At 44.8% G+C, this 20,829-nt stretch overlaps 1 protein-coding gene across 1 annotated transcript in view; it reads left to right on the top strand.

Moving 5' to 3' along the window:
- Window positions 1-20,829, top strand: part of LOC143940046 (vomeronasal type-2 receptor 26-like) — a 244,209-nt gene that overhangs the window by 45,220 nt on the left and 178,160 nt on the right. The window contains exon 2 of the mRNA XM_077461094.1: window positions 6,653-6,941. Within this exon, the coding sequence (XP_077317220.1) occupies window positions 6,653-6,941 (289 nt within the window). The remainder of the gene's footprint in view (window positions 1-6,652; window positions 6,942-20,829) is intronic.

Below are 20,829 nucleotides of genomic sequence, written 5' to 3'. Positions count from 1 at the left end.
AGTGTGTCAACATGTGCTATCTCCCATCATGGGGGATCAATGTACGTGTTTTGTGGGTGCAACCCCTTCCTTGCTACTAAAGTTGCTGAGATGAAGGAGTTGCACCCCCAAAACACGTACATTGATACCCCATGATGGGAGATGGCACATGTTGACATTAGGCATGGGATCGGGAGGAAACTGGCCACTTTTTGATTCTCAATTTGTGTGCATCTTCCAAATTTGGCTTTTCCAGGGGTGACACCCCATCTGATGGAGGCAATATCAGCATAGTTTGTATATACTCATGCCTGATATTGTCTTCACTTTTCAAAGTTTGAAAAATGTTACCCAAAATAATGTTTTATATACACCAAATATGTGGGTTTGTTGTAAAACCCTTTTCTAAACGCACATGTGAATGTGCTTTGAGTAAAAAGTTAAATTATCAACAATGTGTGGCTTCCTTTTTCAATGTGCAAAAGCAGTATTTGTAGTAAAGTTGTTGTTTTCTGTGGCAATGGGTGTTATTTACTAAAGGCAAATCCACTTTGCATTCCAAGTGTAGTTTCAGGTGCACTTTTGCAGTGTACTTGTAGTGCATAGTGGATTTGCCGTTAGTAAATAACACCCACAGTGATGTTAATATTTCCCCAATCACGTCATTTTCATGACCCCACATATTTCTGCCATGGTGCTGAAAATGAGCAATATTTTTGTTTGTGTAGCAGACCCACAACATAATAAGATTATCTAAAGACGAGACTGTCAGCTCATCTTGCTCTGAACTTGGGTTTGCACTGTTGTAGAAAAAGGCCCAAAAAAAACACAAAAAAAACCTAGGAGACACCTAAAACAGAGCCAAGCCGTAAATGAAAACAAAGATTATTGGAGTTTCAAAGAAAAATGTATTAAAAAAATGCCTCTCAGACATTGTCTGGCATATCAATGGCCCCCCTACCCACAAAGTACTCCACATATCTGGATCAGACCTCACAGGCGCTTGGGGGGCAAGTCAGGATGAGCAGCTTCAAGGGCCGTGAGGTTCACATTTTCCATCAAGTCTGCATCAGGGCCAACTGAGGCCACATAGTCTCTGGAATGTTTTTTCAAAAAATTGTGCAGAACGCAGCAGGCAAGCACAATATGATTTAGTTTATATTCTGCCATGTGTGTTGGAGTCAAAAATAGGCGGAACCGGCTGGCCATTATCCCGAAAGTGTTCCCACTACTCTTCTGGCTCTGGCCAGCCGCACATTAAAGATCCTCTGATCCGGGGTAAGGGTCCTCATCGAGAAAGGCCACATCAGGTGGTTTGCCAGAGCTGATGAAATGAACGGGAGTCCTTCTACATTCTCCTCTGGAGGTGGCAAGCCCAGACTGCCACTCTGGAGATGCCAGTAGAATTCCGTCCGTGCGAACACTCCACCATCCAATATATGGCCATTTTTCCCCCACGTCCACATACAGCAAGTCATATGTCGCTGACACCACCGCTAACATCACCCCTTGTAATTATAATAGTAGGACCCCAAGTTGGGGGGTGGGACGATGTGGACGTGTTTCCCCATCAATTGCACCTCCACAATTGGGAAAGTCCCAACGGCTGGCAAAGTGGGAGGCCACAGTCTGCCATTCCTGTGGCGTTGAAGGAAACTGTGGAGTCAAACAAGAAAAAAATGTGTAATTTTGCACATCAACATTGCAAGCAGATTAGACACAAACATTGTTGGCCAATATCAGTATAACATTTTTGGAAATGAGTATTTAAAGCCTAAAGTATAAGGTCCCCTTATGAGATTCCTCACCCCCCCCACCCCTCCCCCTCCTATCTGATGGCCCATTGCAAAAAAATTGGAGGGGGGTATGTTTTGGACAGGTAACCCCCTCCACTTCATTGAGAGCTGAATGCATAAATAATGTGTGATACATTGGCCATCCCCTCCTTACTTACACTATTGGCAGCCCACCGGACAGGTAAGAAGTGTCATAATACAAAAAAAAGGAACAAATGGAAGCACATTTTGACATTCTGCTATTACCTATCAAGATAGTAAAAGGAGAAAAAAAAACTTTCAACTGTAGCATTTGAAAGTATCGAGGCAAGCCCTTGCACTACATGCTTTGGTGAATTGATCCATAAATCTGACCAGAAAAAAGGTAGGTATAGTGTGTATTGGGTTTGGCAAAGTCAGCAGATAGAGGATTGCTATAAGCTGACCTAGCAGTTGGGGGAGGGGGGTTTCTAATGAGTTTGGCCCAACAAAAAAAAACCTGGCACTCTGTATGAATTGAAGCACACACATAACATTTGTACTAATTTTAGAGGGTGTTTAGGGGAAAGCAATACTATGGAGCTGACAGAATACATTGCTAAGTGACTAGGCTATAGGTTTATGGCCCCAGAAGAGCATGCTGGGGAAGTTAGTGAAGGCAAATATGCATGAAGGAAAAAAAAAGGAACTTGAAAAGCTTCCAGCATGCATGAGGACAAAGGGGCACAGCATATCAATTAAAGCATATTGCAATCATGGTAATTAGGGAATGAGGAAAGAAATACAATACATTAGCAAACATTAAATACATAGAATGTGATGTTAAAGGAGAAAACTTACCTTAATATAGTCCTTCTGCAGGACCTGAATTATGGCAGAACAGGTCTCTGGAATAATGATTCCCAGAGCCTGGGGGGAAAAACTTGTCGAGAACTTGAGGTCCTGAAGACTTCTCCCTGTCGCCAAGTAGGGCCAAGTGGCGATGAGCCTCTGCTCCGGAGTGATGGCTTGCCGCATGCAGGTATCCTGCCTGCTGATATAAGGGGACAGCAAAGCCAGCAGACGGTGAAAAACGGGGTCTGTCATCCGGAGATAATTCCTGAAATCATCAGGATTATTCTCCTGGATCTCACGAAGCAAAGGCATGTGCAAGAACTGGTCACACTGGAGCAACCAATTATTGGTCCACAAACTCCTCCTCGCCCTGTTCATGGACCGGGCTTGTGTCAAAGCTAAAAGTCCAACACCAAGCCCCTGCACATCACGAACTCTACGATGAGTATGTACACAAAACATGGCTTGAAAAATGGTCAGCTGGTCAGAACGGACAACAGAAAGCACCGATAAACAGAAAGGCCTGAAAGAGCGAACTGAAAACGAGAAATAAGCAGACAATAAGCAATGAAAATCAAAGCGTACTATACAAAGATATAGTCCACAATGAGCAACAAATGCTTACTGACTACACGCACTGATAAGCAGATACGCACCGACAAGCACAAACTGAAGAGCAGTAATGATCTGAAGCACAAATTTGAAAAGCGTGAGTAGAGACTAACCAAACTTCTACTAACACGCGATAAACACGAGATCAGCAGAAGGAGCCCAAAGGGTGCTGAACTTCCCTTTTCTAGTCCCGTCGTACGTGTCTTACATAACCGCGTTCTTGGCAACCGGAAATTCTGACAACTTAGTCCGACCGTGTGTATGCAACACCACTTCCGGACCACTTCTGGACTAAATCCGTCAGAATTTATCCGACGGATTTGGTTGTCGGAATGTCCGACTGTGTGTACAAGGGCTTATGGCAAAAACCCACTAGAGAATGTCAGTCAACACGTTTTGTCCACATTTTGTCCACAGGCAGGATATCATATTTCTTAATAGAATAAAAATCCCATATACTGGTGAATTTCATGCAGACATATAAAGGTGGCAGGGAAACAGAATCATGAACTCCAGGATTGCAGGGAGGTGTTGTAGTGAATGGAGGACAGGACATGCACATGTTGCTTATCCCTCTATTTCAGGGCCAAAACTTCTTCATTCTTCAACTCACTGACCCTCCTCTTAAAGGCTTTTGGTGGCAGGATTTTGTGGGAAGACCTTACTAGTTGTTTGTGCTGTACCGCATGATAACGTTTTCTGGAGGTAAAGGTGGTGGAAAAGGGTCAGGCTTGTGTAAATGTTGTCCACATAGATGAATAATGGCAAAGCAAGGCCCCACACAATTTTTCCACTGCTCCCCATATATAATAGGTTGGGCAGTCAGGGGGCTCCAGCTGGCTATCTTTCCCTTCATAAACATTTTAGGTATAGATATACCCTCAGGCTCTCATAAAGTTTGTATAGCTTCACCCCATATATGGCCCTTTTACTGAGGATGTATTGTTTGATTCCCGGCCAAATGTTAAAATGGACTCACCAATGCAAATATGCTTCTCAGAAGTACACAATGAGCAAATTTCTGGGGGAAAAAACAATAATAAGTGGGCAAATATTGCAAAGTTTATCATATCCATGGTGGTATCTGGGAAAGCACAGTGTATTCTCACTAAAATGGAGGAGGCACATGATCATTTAACAGTGTATCCTTGACATAACAGATGAATATGGTGACATAGGATGAATGAGGTTTGTGGCTGAGTAAAAGTGTACTTCATTTTTTTTTGTAATCCCATGTTAAGGGTGTGGGACCAAAAATGTTTTGAATCCATCCACTGTGATATGTCTCAACTCAAATGTATGGGCATGATGTGAATTTGGGTTATTCATGATGTATTGCTGGGTAAAAAGACTGCTCTGGTCCAAAATTAAATGGAAAAAACATTGGTGAAAAAATAAAGAAAAAAAATAAAATGGTGTAAAATGTTGGGTGTTGGCCTAAATGCCTGGCTATGCAGTAAAAGAGGGGGTTAATAGCTGATGCTAGGTTACAAGGAAGCTATACCAGGTTTGTAGGTGCCTCTGGGAGACTTGTATGGGCTCTGATTCTTGGTGGATGATGTGACACCCCACTTCTAGTACTACGGCTTTCATCCAGGGGTACTGCATTGCTGGTGGTCGCCACTTCACCAGGATGATGTACAGCACTGCTGTTGGCTGCCTGCTCTTCAGAAAGCCTCATGCTTCTTATAGGCATCCTTTCCTCTGATTCAGTTATTGACCCACTTCTCTCCATTGGCCCATATTCTGAATCCAAATCTGACAGTGAGAGCTCCCCGCTGCTCTCATCTGTCATTGTCAGAAACTGGAAGGTGAGCAAACAATAATTGAAGCTCTAAAATATCTGTTGCTCGAGCAAGTACACCAATGGCTTAAATGGATCAAAGGACCAGGGATGTGGGGATAGGGGCAAGTCCTTATTGTGTGCAGTGGTCCATTAGTCCTAGGTTGTAACACACTTGGTAGGCAGAACACTATAGAGCAGAAGATACTCTGTGAACACTGGAAGAGAAAGAGAGAGGGGCAATGCCAATCTAAGTGCAGCAAGGATACAATCAGTTTATCAAGGATTGTAATACATTTGATAACATGGGCTCATCAAAAGGTAGCAGCCTTGTGGTTAGCAGAGATCTGGAGGGGCAGCTGGAGAGTGCAGTATCATTGTACCCGATGGCGTTGGTGGTTCCCGGGGTCCCAGGTCCGAAAGGCAGGGCACAGGAGGAAGCTGTTAGGATGGTGTCTGGATGAGAATGAGGCTGCATGCATTGAGAGCATGCATGCTTCTTCATCAGGCAATCTCCGAATGTGTACACAGCTTCCTCCTGCACCCTTCCTTCCGACCTGGGACCCCGGGAACCACCAACGCCATCGGGTACGATGATACTGCACTCACCAGCTGCCTCTCCGGATCTCTTCTAACCACAAGGCTGCCATGTTTTGATGTGCCCACGTTACCTACATTTTAGTGAGTGTATTACTTTCCTTAATTAACTGGTTGTATCATTGCTGCACTTAGATTGACACCGCCCCTCTCTCCTTCTCTTCCAGAAAGTGGAAGGCCTCTTTCCTGGTGTATATTTTTTTGGACATGATGTATGCTGGCTCAAGTGACACTGGAATAGGTGTGGCTGCAATCAGGGATACGGTGTATGGCTGCACTGGTGTGGCTGTTCAGGGCACTGACAACTGCACTGGTGTGAGAGGTACACTGGCTTCACTCAGGGCACTGTCAGGTGGGTCTCTGTGTGTAACAATGTAAAGTAGGGTAATGTAAAGATCACAGGAAATCACAATGGAATTGTTAAAATTACAGATCCTGGTACAGATCTCTCTTCTTCCTCTCACATGCGGTCTGTGTCTGAGTAAGGAGAACTAGTAAAAGCAAGTACCGGCCATAGTTTACATTTTTGTGGTCCACTGTGTTTGGACACAGCGATCACATGGTAAAGGGCCACTGAGATTGGTCCTTTACCTAGATCTAGACTATGTGATTAACTGTGTCCAAAGAATATAACAATTACAGATCATGGTGCTGCATGCCCCTTTGGTCATGTACAAGTTCAAAGAATAATACAACCTCCCGCCTGGCCGTATTATTACAAAAGGCAAGTGGAAAGCGGTTACATGCCGATTTAAAGGTCTTCACCAAAGTCTTAGTGAACCAAAAATGTCCACACCTACCTAATTTGATACATGGGGATCAGGTGGGCTTTGTCCCTTGCTTTGGGCCATAACCTAACATCTAACTGACACATCATTATGGGATTTCCAAACCAGGACATTCACACTTTAGTGGCTCTATCAATTTTAGTTGTTCATATTATTTCTATTCCTTTCTCTTTCCTTCGTTTTTTGTGAAAAACAGTTTGTGTTAGTTTTGTGGGATGTGGCCAAACTGTAATCTCATAATTAACTATTTGGTGTTGTTTGAAAAACCTCTCAATATCTTGCAGCGTTGACCCTGAAGAGTACAAAAGCATCTTGCTGATGAAATTAGTTGTTCAGGAAATTAACGAGAACCCCGATCTTCTGCCGAATGTTACCCTGGGCTATCATATATTTAGTACATGTTCTGATCCGAAGAAAACATTGGGATATGCCACAAAGATATTGTCTAGAGAAAAGGAAGCTCCTAACTATTACTGTAAGGGACATGGAGAAGTGGCTGGTTTTATTGGTGACAGTAATTTCCATTCAAGTCATGCGTTGGCCCAGTTACTTAGTCTGTATCGGTATACACAGGTAAGTGATCACTTCAATGTATTATATGTTTGTAATATGAAGTGTCCAATAGATAACTAAGTACAGTCTAGGTGATTTTTTTTTTAGCTTTACTTTTCTAGTATGAGTGCCGATCAGAATGAACAGAACTTTGAATAATTCAGCTACACAGAACAAGTGATGTCATTTGTTGAAATTGTACCCCTGTGGGGCCGCTGAGTGTAGTAGTTCCACCTCTCACCCTGCTCCGCCCCGGAATTCACTTCCAGTCACTCTCCAGACAATGAACAGTCCAACAGCTTTGTTTTTGTTGTTTTATTGAGGAATTAAACTTGGATGGGGTAAAGGGAATATGGAATGCCCAGATCAATAGCATCTAATCGATCAAAATATAGATTGGAACCCCAGACTGCTCTAGTACAACACTTCTTGCATGAACTGTTACTTCCTCTACTGTGCAATACTTGGATCCTATTGCAGATAGCACATGTCTAGGCCCAACTCTAAATTAAACCTAACTTTGTAGATATGCCATTTGCTGTCAGGGGACCATTGGGTCCCTTTGGTGTATCAACCAATAGCAATAAAAAAATGTCCATTTTGTGCTAGCTGCATCTAGGTGGACTACTGGTCCCAATCAGTCCTGTGCGGACTCTGCCAGCCCTCCTGCAGCCTGACTTCAACTAAAGCAACATCAAAGTCTCTCCCTCTGACTCTACATCCATTTGGTATAATGAGTAGCACTCTTGCCTAGAAGTAAAATGGGTTACTGGTTTAAATCCCAACCACGACACTACCTGCCTGGAGTTTGCATGTTCTCCCTGTGCTTGCGTGGGTTTCCTCGGGGTACTCCACTTTCCTCTGGCACTCCAAAAACATGCAGGTAGGTTAATGTCCAAAATTGGCCCTAGTATAAGAATGGGGACCTTGGATTGTGGGCTCCTTGAGGGTATGGATTGAGTGTGCAATGTACAGGGATAGGGGCAATTGTAGACACTCACTCAGGTTGAACTGGATAGACTGGTGTCTTTATTCATCCTTACTAACTATGTAACTATGTACATCCACTCCTGGCATGACTCTCCCAGATCTCCCGACTGTGCCTGTCGCTCACCGAACAACAGGTGAATCCTTCCTGAAGATTTGCCTGGCAGTGTTCACCGCTGTCCTCTCCTAGGGATGGGCGAATGGTTCGGGCCGAACTTTGGTTGATTGGACGTTCGGCAAACAATGAACATTATGTGGTGTTCATGGCAAATTCTAAAGCCAGGGAACATCATTAAAGTCTATGGGACACGAACATGAATAATCAAAAGTGCTCATTTTAAAGGCTTATATGTAAGTTATTGTCATAAAAAAGTGTTTGGGGACCCGAGTCCTGCTCCAGGGACATGTATCAATGCAAAAAAAGTTTTAAAAACAAAAGTTTTTTTCAGGAGCAGTGATTTTAATAATGCTTAAAGTGAAACAATAAAAATGAAATATTCCTTTAAATATTGTGTCTGGGGGTGTCTATAGTATGCTTGTAAATTGGCCCAGTTTTCCCAAGTTTAGAACAATACCACAGCAATATTACATTCTAAAGAAAAAAAGTAATTTAAAACTGGTCTTGGCAATATAGATAAAACTCATTGAAAAAAACAGCATGGGTTCCCACCCCAGTCCATTACCAGGCCCTTTGGGTCTGGTATGAATGTTAAGGGGAACCCCGTGCCAAAATTAAAAAAAATGGTGTGAGGGTCCCCCTCAAAATCCATACCAGACCCTTCAAGTCTGGTATGGATTTTAAGGGGAACCCCCACGCCAAAATAAAAAAAATGGGGTGGGGTCCCCCAAAAATCCATACCAAACCCTTATCTGAGCACGCAACCTGGCAGGCCGCAGGAAAATGGAGGGGGGACAAGAGAGCTCCCCCCTCCTGAACCAAGCGTGAACAAATGTACCCCTACCATTTCACAAAAAAGTGTGAAAATTGTAAAAATGACAAGGCATGGCATGTTTAGGGGAACCCTGTGCCAAATTTTTAAAAAATGGCGTAGGGGTCCCCCCAAAATCCATAGCAGACCCTTATCCGAGCATGCAAACTTGCAGGCCACAGGATAAGAGGGGGGCAAGAGAGTGCCCCCCTCCTGTACCAAGCTATATGCCCTCAACATGGGGAGGGTGCTTTGAAGTAGCCCCCCAAAGCACCTTGCCCCCATGTTGATGGGGACAAGGGCCTCATCCCCACAACCCTTGCCCGGTGGTTGTGGGGTTATGCAGGCTGGTGGCTTATCAAAATCTAGAAGCCCCCGTATGGGGACCCCCAGATCATGGCCTCCCCCATGTGAATTGGTAACAGGTACATTGTACCCCTACCATTTCACAAAAAATGTGTCAAAAATTGTCTTTTTTACTATTTTTTACACTTTTTTGGGGGGAAATGGTAATGTACAATGTACCGGTTACCAATTCACATGGGGGAGGCCGGGATCTGGCCGCCCGCATACCCCCACAACCACTGGTCAAGGGTTGTGGGGATGCGGCCCTTGTCCCCAACAACATGGGGACAAGGTGCTTTGGGGGGCTACTCCAAAGCATCCTCCACATGTTGAGAGCATGTGGCCTGGTATGGTTCAAGAGGGGGGGCTCTCTCATCCCTCCTCTTTTCCTGCAGCCTGCCAGGTTTCGTGCTCAGATCAGGGTCTGTTATGGGTTTTGGGGGGAGCCCTACGCCATTTCTTTTTAAATTTTGGTGCAGGGTTCCCCTTAAAATCCATACCTTCAGGTCTGATATGGATTTTGGTGTGGATCTCCACACCATATTTTTTTTTTACATTTGGCAGAGGGTTCCCCTTAATTTCCATACCGGAACTGAAGGGCCTGCTATGGGTTTTGGGGGCCCCCTACGGAATTTTTTCCCTTTGGGTCTGGTAATGGACTGGGGGGGGGGAACCCATGCCATATTTTTCAATGAGTTTTAGCTATATTGCCGAGACCCGACCATTCATTAAAGCCGCAATCAGTTTTAAGTGACTTTTTTTCCTTTAGAAATGTAATTTTGCTGTTATATATTCTAAACACAGGAAACATGGGCCATGCAGCAGTAAGGTGTATATTACCTCTGACTCATGGTCTAGGGATTTTACCTTTCCTTCATGGCACACTGGGTAACTCTGCTGGCAGCTGGGAAGGATGCAGGACAGTTCAGTATTGTTGGAGCTTGTTCCACCACCACGTCTCCAAAATGCTAGGGGTGATTCTGCCACAGCTCTCTCCTCCACCCCCTCCTCTTCTTCTTCCTCTATGGCCTCTTCTGCAGATTTGTCCTATGAACCAGCGGTGCTCTGTAAGCATTAAAGGGGCTACGCAAGCACTCAGGAAAACAGATGCCATGCGGTGCTTGAGTTGGTCTGCTTAGGGGACAGGAGCCACACTGGGGCACAGATTCTGTCAGCTCTGCAGGGGCAGGCTCAGAGGTGGTCGACGCCACACCAGCTTCAGCCAGGAATGGTTGTATGTGACAATGTCACCAACCTTCTATCCGCCCTCCGACAGGGACACTTGACCCATGTTCCATGTTTGGCACACGTCCTGAATTTGGTGGTGCAGTGGTTCTTGAGCAGGTACCCAGGCTTACAAGTTCTCCTGAGGCACGCTCGAAAAGTCTTTGGTCGTTTCTGCCATTCATACAAGGACAGTGTTTGGCTGGCTGACATTCAAAGGGAATGCAATCTGCCCACCAACCGCCTCATTTGTGACATGTCCACCAGGTAGAACTCAATGTTGCCAATGCTGCAGTGGCTGTAAATGCAGCAGAGGGCCATCAATGAGTACCTGTGTGAGTATGACACCAGGACAGGGTCAGGGGAGCGCTTGGCTTCTTTTCACCACTGATCAAGGATGCACTATATATATGCACTGTAGAATGTAGATCTAGGCTACACTGACTGGATGCTGAAAAGAAAAGTGTATATATATATATATATATATATATATATATATATATATATATATATATATATATATATATATATATATATTGTGAAGTTTGGAAGTTTGGGGATACTAGATCCGCGGGATTAAGTGCATAAACCGTTGTCAGGTGAAACCAAACTATATTTACTGATAATTAAATCTAAAATAAAGCTTTTCTTCAGCATATAAAAACCGTAAATTAAAGTCCGCTTATCTTCAGCACAAAATAATACAAAAAGAAAAGCACCTACAGTTCTGTAGACAGGTCTTCACCAAAAAGAGTCCTTGCAGAGATCTTTTTGCAAGACAGCAAGACAGCAAGACAGCAAGACAGCAAGACAGCAAGACAGCAAGACAGCAAGACAGCAAGACAGCAAGACAGCAAGACCGCAAGACAGCAAGACAGCAAGACAGCAAGACAGCAAGACCGCAAGACCGCAAGACCGCAAGACCGCAAGACCGCAAGACCGCAAGACAGCAAGACAGCAAGACAGCAAGACAGCAAGACAGCAAGACAGACAGGTGTTCAACTCCTTCTCCTCCTCACCACCACCTCTCTACTACTTCCTGTCTTATAGGCTGTCTGTCTTCCTGGAGGCCGTTAACCCCCTGTGGTCAGGGAGGGAGGCTCTTTCCCACCCAAATGTCACTTTAGAGCCTCCCAAATTCCGGGTCCCAACTATCTCTCTTAAAATATAGAGAGGACCGCGAATCAGTCTTCTCCTGAAAACTATCCCCGGAATCTGTCACCCATTTCTGGGTGACCCCCTGAGGCCTACCATGATTCCCTTAAAGGGACCACATCCCGAATATAGGCGCCACATAGTACCCGTCCAGGACCCAACCTTGGCGTCCTGTACAATATAAAAAAAAAAAAAAAAAATATATATATATATATATATATATATATATATATATATATACAGTGGTGTGAAAAAGTGTTTGCCCCCTTCCTCATTTCCTGTTCCTTTGCATGTTTGTCACACTTAAGTGTTTCGGAACATCAAACCAATTTAAACAATAGTCAAGGACAACACAAGTAAACACAAAATGCAATTTGTAAATGAAGGTGTTTATTATTAAAGGTGAAAAAAAATCCAAACCATCATGGCCATGTGTGAAAAAGTGATTGCCCCCCTTGTTAAAACATACTATAACTGTGGTTGTCCACACCTGAGTTCAATTTCTCTAGCCACACCCAGGCCTGATTATTACCACACCTGTTCACAATCAAGGCATCACTTAAATAGGAGCTGCTTGACACAGTAAGGTCCACCAGATGATCCTTAAAAGCTACACATCATGCCGAGACCCAAAGAAATTCAGGAACAATTGAGAAAGAAAGTAATTGAGATCTATCAGTCTGGAAAGGGTTATAAAGCCATTTCCAAAGCTTTGGGAATCCAGCAAACCCAGTGAGAGCCATTATCCACAAATGGCGAAGACATGGAACAGTGGTGAACCTTCCCAGGAGTGGCCGGCCGCCCAAAATTACCCCAAGAGCGCAGCGACGACTCATCCAAGAGGTCACAAAAGACCCCACAACAACGTCCAAGGAACTGCAGGCCTCACTTGCCTCAGTTAAGGTCAGCGTTCATGCCTCCACCATCAGGAAAAGACTGGGCAAAAATGGCCTGCATGGCAGAGTTCCAAGGAGAAAACCACTGCTGAGCAAAAAGAACATCAAAGCTCGTCTCAATTTCTCCACAACACATCTTGATGATCCCCAAGACTTTTGGGACAACATTCTGTGGACCGATGAGACAAAAGTGGAACTCTTTGGAAGGTGTGTGTCCAAGTATATCTGGCGTAGAAGGAACACTGCATTTCATAAAAAGTACATTATACCAACAGTAAAATATGGTGGTGGTAGTGTGATGGTCTGGGGCTGTTTTGCTGCTTCGGGACCTGGAAGACTTGCCGTGATAAAAGGAACTATGAATTCTGCTGTCTACCAAGAGATCCTGAAGGAGAATGTCCGACCATCTGTTCGTGTACTCAAGCTGAAACGAACTTGGGTTCTGCAGCAGGACAATGATCCTAAACACACCAGCAAGTCCACCACCGAATGGCTGAAGAAAAACAAAATGAAGACTTTGGAGTGGCCTAGCCAAAGTCCTGACCTGAATCCTATTGAGATGTTGTGGTATGACCTTAAAAAGGCCATTCATGCTCGAAAACCCTCTAATGTAACTGAATTAGGACAATTCTGCAAAGATGAGTGGGCCAAAATTCCTCCAGGACGCTGTAAAAGCCTCATTGCACGTTATCGCAAACGCTTGGTTGCAGTTGTTGCTGCTAAGGGTGGCCCAACCAGTTATTAGGTTTAGGGGGCAATCACTTTTTCACACAGGGCCATGATGGTTTGGATTTTTTTTCACCTTTAATAATAAACACCTTCATTTACAAATTGCATTTTGTGTTTACTTGTGTTGTCCTTGACTATTGTTTAAATTGGTTTGATGTTCCGAAACACTTAAGTGTGACAAACATGCAAAGGAACAGGAAATGAGGAAGGGGGCAAACACTTTTTCACACCACTGTATATACTAAATTGACTGTATATATATATATATATATATGCAGCAGTAACCCCCAAAGATTCCTTTTTGAAGATTTATTTAGGGATAACACAAAAGAAGCAGAGCAAACACAGTCTTTCAATAGAGGGTCAAAGGGTAAAGGGGAGTTCAGGCACTTAATAATTGTGGGTTAGAGGTATTAATCAGGTCCAGAGGACAAACAGCTCCACAGACTGGATCCAGCAATCACCGGATAGGCCCCTCTCACTTGACCTAGCAGCCAATGAGATGCTCAACAAAGTCTCCAACAATGTCAATTGAACTTAGAGAATTTCGAGAGTTTTAAGAAGAACTACAATACAGTACCAGATTCTTTCAGCCGAGCTGGCGATACTGTAAGGATATTGATCCGAGTTGTGTCCTCTAAGTTTCCAGGCTCCTCCAGAGACACCAGCCTTGTGCTTGGCCCTCCACCCAAGAAGTCCTCCCCTGCATCCTCCAGTTTTCTTGGCAACTCCCCGCAGGCGAGACAGCACAGGACCACCACTGGATCAGAAGGCCCCAAGACATTCCTGGGCCCACACTCTCAGTTGCCGGCCCCGAGGCACTGAAGCATGTACCATAGTCCCCAGGCCATGAGGTCGGGATAGCGGATCCCAGAACAGGGACCCGGAAACAGACCCAATAAAATGGTGTCGGTACCTTAAATACCCTCTCCCAGAATGCACAGCAGGTAAACCACACCCACTGAGCCATTTCCAAGCAAGAGGTGGCATTCAATGCATCCAGCCTACTGCTGTTCCATACCCACTGATGGTGACAGCGACACCTACGGTCAAGTGGGAATCAGTGCAACCCAACTGGACTGGTACAGAAACCAGAACTTTTAGAGAGAATTAATCTGAGCCAAACTACAGCTTCAGACACTTAAATTTGAAAAAAAACAAACAATAGCGCCTGCCCATCAGGAGCAGGGCGCTATATATATATATATATATATATATATATATATATATATATATATCAAATACACTGCCTAAAGTAGATTGGAAAATAGTACACCCCAGAATGCACTGTAGAATGTAGATCTAGGCTACACTGACTGGATGTAGAGTATATATATATATATATATATATATATATATATATATATATATATATATATATATATATATAAGAGGGCCAGTATGGTGGCCCGTAATTATGGGAGGAGCCCGGAGGGTATGTAATCAGACCACCCACAACGGTCTGTGTCGGTTCCAGTGCAAGGTACTGCACATCAAGGGGCCGACTCTTCTCAGCTCCCTCACGGTTGACTATCTGTGCATCCAATCGCAGGTGCACTTCGGCTTCTTCATTCATGTTCTTCGTCGGCGGTTCCCGCTCATGGTCGCAGATAAGTAGTATCCGAATCTTTTCATATCATGTGCAAACTTGCGGCTTATCGTGCTTACTATCCTGCACCCCTTTCGCAAAACCTACCTCTGAGTTGTTGACACTCATGTCCCGACATCTTTCGGCACAGGCATAGTACATTCGTAAATTCCTTCTACCAAACATATGATTCATTCATAGATCCAAGCCTCCGAGTCGCTGTCGGTCGTTCTCCAATATCACTCGCCATAGGCTTCACTGTTATAAAATTCACTGTTCTCATCCTTTTTGAGATAAACAGGTATTGTTTGTATGGGTTTCTGTGGCTGATTGAGGTGTAATTAAACCCACCTGATGTCTTTCTTGCACTTGACTAGCCTGGGGGGATGGGTGGTTGATAGGTGTTTGGTTTCACAGTAAGGAATGGCATACACTCTACAACCAATTCGTATCAGATACTCCTTACTGCCAATTTATATCAGATTCATCTCATACATTTTTTAAGCTGATTTGTGTCAAATGCATTACACAGGCTAACTCTGCCAACTCACTGCGAGTCCACGTAGTTGTACCTTTGAGATCGGTCGTATATCTTCATCGATTGTCCCACGCTCGGACTGCTACACACTCGCTGTTGCAGGTAGGACTTTGTTGTTACCGCTCCTCTAAACTCTAGTAGTTACGTTATCATGTTCATTTATCATGTTCATTTTGCAAAAAGTCGCACTTACGCCACCGTAAGTCTTTCTATGTCATCTTTCATGTATTTCATGCTTTCTACCCAACGCGGGTTTACTCGAGCCGTTCACTTCACGGCGATGCGGTCAAATCCGACATTCAAGCCCCTTACTCACCTCGCGTCTACGGCCGATTCGAAACTAGTCGCAACTTCGCTTCTATGTTTCGGATCCTCGGCAATCACAAAGCCCCTTCAACCGCCATCACCATTTAGTTGATTCGAACCCAGCCATATCATCGGCAATACGGGCAGATCTGTCATACGAGCCCTGTAGTCACCTCGCATCTACGGCCGATTCGAATCTAGTTGCAACTTCGCTTCTGTGTTTCGGATCATTGGCAATCACCAGCCCCTTCAACCACCATCACAATTCAATCAATCCGAACCCAGCCATATCCTTAGCGATACGGTCGGATCCCATATATGAGCCTCTCAGTCGCATCTACGGAAGATTCGAGTCTAGTCGCAGCATCGGCGCAACGATTCCAGTCCTTGCCAAACACAACTCTAACAACCAAGCCGAATCCTGTTGTATCTCCGACTCAAATGAGTCAAATCTTTCGCAGACTATTCCATAGCTATAGCCCAGTTCAAACTAGTCACATCGACTGTACGAATTCAGCAGTACTTACGTTTGACTTTCTCAGTCTATCCATACATGATCATACACAATTCTCTCCACCAATTTGCTCAGTATTGCGCACGGTCATTCCTACATAATCACATTTCCTCTATAACCTTTCTTTCGCCTTTCAACAAAGCTCCTTGCAATCGCTGCAAGCATCAATGCAATGGCTCAATACGGCCACTCATCTCCAGTAGCAACACGGCTGTTCTCCTCATTCCTACACACTTATAATTTAATTTATAGATTCAAATAAAGCTGCTTTCTTGCAATCGCTGCAAGCATCTCTGTAATAGCTTAATACGGCCACTCATCTCCAGTAGCAACACAGCTGCTCACCTCATTCATCCATTCATTCATTCTCACCTCATAATTCAAATAAAGCCGCTTCCTTGCAATCACTGCAAGCATTTCAGTAAGTGGCTCAAACTGCCACTCATCGTCTCCAGTAGCAACATGGCTGCTCATCATTTTCTGTCGCTTTCCCCTTTTTAGGCCAGTTAGAACACCAGTTAGTCCACCCTGCACCAGGTTTGGACAGTATCTCCCAAAAAAAACAAAAAACAAAAAAAAAACATTGTCGAGGGCTTGCATCTTCACCAGGGGGCCAGCTTTGCCCCAAAGCTCTTTGCAATCCCCCTTGTCAAAACGAAATTTTCATGTCACCTTACTACAGGCTCCCGGTCAACTCAGTTCTCGACCCCAACCAGTCGACTTCACAACTAGTGCATAAAGTCAGGTGTTTAGTTCAATGGGATTCCCCCTTTCTCTTAAACTCTCTTTCACTACATATTTTTACTTCACATACAGAATTTGACCTGCTCCTGAGGCGTTACTGTCACATACTTCTGTGCACTTCACTCTGTTTTCGAAGCACAAGCCTTCAATACGCAGACAAGGTCGCCTAATCTCCATACTTGCTGGCAGTGCAAGCATTAGTAGACCGAACCCATGTCAATTAACTACAGATCGCAACATTCCTACTTAGTATACCAGACTTCAGCTACCCACCCCAGTCCGCCCTGGGGCGCTCTGGTTCATTGTCTGTGCCGAGCACAGACTGACACCCGAGCTATCGGTTACCTAGCCAGTCACCTCCTGGCTCACCTCGTTTGTCACGCATTCTTTTGAGTTTTCTAAAGTCACACTCAACAGCGCTCAAGCGCAAACCAACTGTCACTATGGCTGTCGTTCCTTGTCCTATTCTTCTTGTTTCCTTCCGCCTTTCATCTTATCTACCCAACGCAACTATCCCCTCCTACCTTTCCAACTTACCTCAAACATACGCACCCCCCCCCCCCTTGCTTTTAGTTGACGCCATGTCGCAGGCAGACAGTGAGGACTTTGCCTCAGCCCTGCCATCACCCTTTATGGGCTCAGCAAGCGGCGGTTTACAGTCTCACAAGAGCTTGGACCAATAATAAAAAAAAACAAAAAAATAAAAACCTCATAGCAGAACGGTGTCGCAGGAGTAAATCCTACCCTGCCGCAGCCAGGAAACCAAGCCTTTAGGCTACTGTTTCCACCGCCAGTGGCACCCCTTCCAGGCACCACTTCAGTCTATCTTCTTTGCGACTACTCAGCTGCACTCCTGGGTAACCACACTGTCAACAGCAGTCGCCGAAGTCCAAGCAGAGTGACAGCCCTGGAGGTACGCCCAGCCGTGCCCCTACCAGCTCCAGTCACCACCGTCATTCCGTACCTTCACTTACAGATACACCCAACTTCTGCACCATCGTCTTCCCTGCACACCTTGTCCTAGCAGGGCATCTAGGAGGACATCTTGGATGACAACGACGTTAACTTAGCATCCCTCCTCATAGCAGTACACAACTTGGCCTAGAACAAGTCATATTCGCGGGGAGATGTCTCCATCATCCTGAAGGACAGAGACCCTTTACTTAATCGCAAGCTCACTGTCACAGAGTTTGTGCTGGCCTTGGGGACAGTCAGAGACATGTTAGGCAGAGCAACCCCAACAGGAGGGTAGAATTGGACCCGTATCTGCATGCAGCAGGTCACAAGTGTGCAGGGTGCCCATCCTTTGACTATCACCGCTCATTTTCAGCCAAGGCAGCAGCCAGACTCAAGGGGATCCTTTACCTCCCATCTTTTAGTGTTTCTCTTCCAGGTAAAGACCCTGACTAAATCCTTAAATTAAGATGTGCCAGCTATAGCAGATCTGCCCATGGGAGTCGAATTTCTCACAAATTGGAATGGCATGCCAATGTGCATTCCCTCAGCATCTCTCTCTTCATCTCAGGTAGTCATGGTCACCACAGCCTCCACAGGTCCTCGCCTCAATTTGTGGCCAAATTGGGTTTATAGGGCCATGGCCGTCAGAAATTCCTGGGTTCAGTTAGTCCTCCTCTTTGTTCGACCTCTACCCCATTGTCGCAGCAGCTCCAGTCTGGTGCAACAACTGGGCAGGACAAACAGTGACGTTTGCCACAGACAACCAAGCCACAGCCAGTATTATGAATAAAGGAGGTCCTAGTAGCCTGCCATCGTGACCTTCCTGCGCAGGCTGGTGCCACTATCCCCACAGCACCAATCTAACGTCCTATGTGTCCACATCCCAGACAAACGCAATAATCTGGCCGACGCACTACCCGTTAACTTTGCTTCGTTATTTTTTGCAGGAACCTGGAACCGACCCGACCATGTCTCTTATCCCACACTGGTCATAGCTAACCTCGGATTCAAACAACACTTTCACGACGCTACCTACCTTATTAATCTTTCACTATCTCACAACACCCTGAAGGCCTACCGTGCAGCCTAGAGGTTCTACGTCAGGTTACTAGCCTCAAACCCCAGAGCAATACCAAGAGTTCTCCATCACATCCTGGTCTTCATATTATGCCACCACACACAGTTGGCATTGTCACACAATACCTTAGACCCCACTCAGCTAACATCCATTATTTCATCCCCTTATGAGATCCTCTTGTTTGCCGCCCATACGGTCAAGACCATGTTGTGTGGTATTCACAGGCAATGACCCCAAATCAGTATCAAACGGCTACCCGTCACCAGCGCCATATTCCGAGACGTGTCTTTCATCCTGTCACATTCCCCTTTGGCTAAATTCAGCCCGGTCGTTCAAGCAGCCATCTACCTGTCTTTCTACAGCTTCTTACGCCCCAGTGAATACTGTCACCATCCCAGTTGTAAAGTGTTACGTAGACGCCACCTCACACGCCATCAGACTTCATCTTGCTCCCCAGGGTGTCCAAAACACAATAGTCCGGTCCAGGGGTTGACATCAAACCTTTCCAAACTCTCAAAGCCTGGTGCCCCGTGTCCATCTTAGATCAATTTTTGGCCCATATGTTTGATCCCTCGCAGGACAGCCCATTACTACCGTTCCCGATTAGTACCCCAGGCAGCAACCAGTTCATTAGTCACGTCAGGTTCCTTTTGAGAAAATTAGGCCAGGACCTTGGTCATTTTCTTGGACATTCTTTCGCATTGGAGCAGCATCAGCAGCCTCACGAAACAGGGTCCCAGTTCACGCGATCAAAGATGGGCAGGCGGGAATCCACCTGCTTTACTCGATACATCTCCAATCCACAAGTGGAAATGTCCTGAGCCTTCAGCAACTTTGCCCCGTAGTGTCTTGTTGTACATAAATTAATAATTACCTCCCTAAACCAAGTCTTTTGTGGCCTTCTCTTGGCATATCACCCAGCAGACCAGGGCTTACCTTACAGCAGACCAAGGGCACAATTCAGGTCTATTTTATGTTGTTAGTCTTGTGACGTGTTTATGTGTTCTTTCATATCTCTTAGAGCGGAGGGCTCCGAACATAAATATATATATATATATATATATATATATATTAGACATGTGCATTCATTTTCATCCGAATGCATTTTCGTCCGTATTTTCGTTATCGTTTTAACGAATGATAATGAACGTGCGGAATCGGATGAAAACAAAATTCCAAAGCAAAATATTTCAGTGTGCACATGTCTAATATATATATATATATATATATATATATATATATATATATATATATATATATATATATATATATATATATATATATACACACACACTAGACTGACTGTGTGTATGTATATATATATATATATATATATATATATATATATATATATATATATATATAATATATACCAAATACACTGGCACTAACTGAATAACCTACCTGTTTAATATAAATCAAGCTATCTCTCCATCCATGCCAACAACACTACACAGGGCCGCTGTGTAGGCAGCCTTATATAGTGCGGGGCATGGACTTAGTCCCCCTGAGCCATGATTGGCCAAAGGCACCCTGCCTTTGGCCAATTATGGCTCTCTTAGCAGAGGGCACTGGGATTGGCCAAAGCATGCCGGTCAGGTGCATGCTTTGGCTAATCATCAAACAGCAATGCACTGCGATCTCGCAGTGCATTATGGGGCATTCCACGGGTGCTCAAATTTTCCAGCGAACACCCCATGATGTTCGTTCTTTGGTGAACGAGCGAACACCCGATGTTCGAGTTAAACTCATGTTCGACCCCAACATCAAGCTCATCCCTATTAAGAACATACAGTAGGTGAACGCGATATTGTGTCAATCTCGCCGCTTCTATCGGCGAGATTGACACCCTATGAGCTCCGTCGCGGGAGCCAGCGCCGAGCTGGCTTGCATCGGGAAAGGAATAATGTTTCTTTTCC

This window comes from Lithobates pipiens, unplaced genomic scaffold (assembly GCF_037356315.1).
Source record: "Lithobates pipiens isolate NorthernLeopardFrog02 unplaced genomic scaffold, aLitPip1_a1.2 Scaffold_3, whole genome shotgun sequence".
Taxonomy (NCBI): Eukaryota; Metazoa; Chordata; class Amphibia; order Anura; family Ranidae; genus Lithobates; species Lithobates pipiens.
This window is presented reverse-complemented; position numbering and strand designations above follow the sequence as displayed.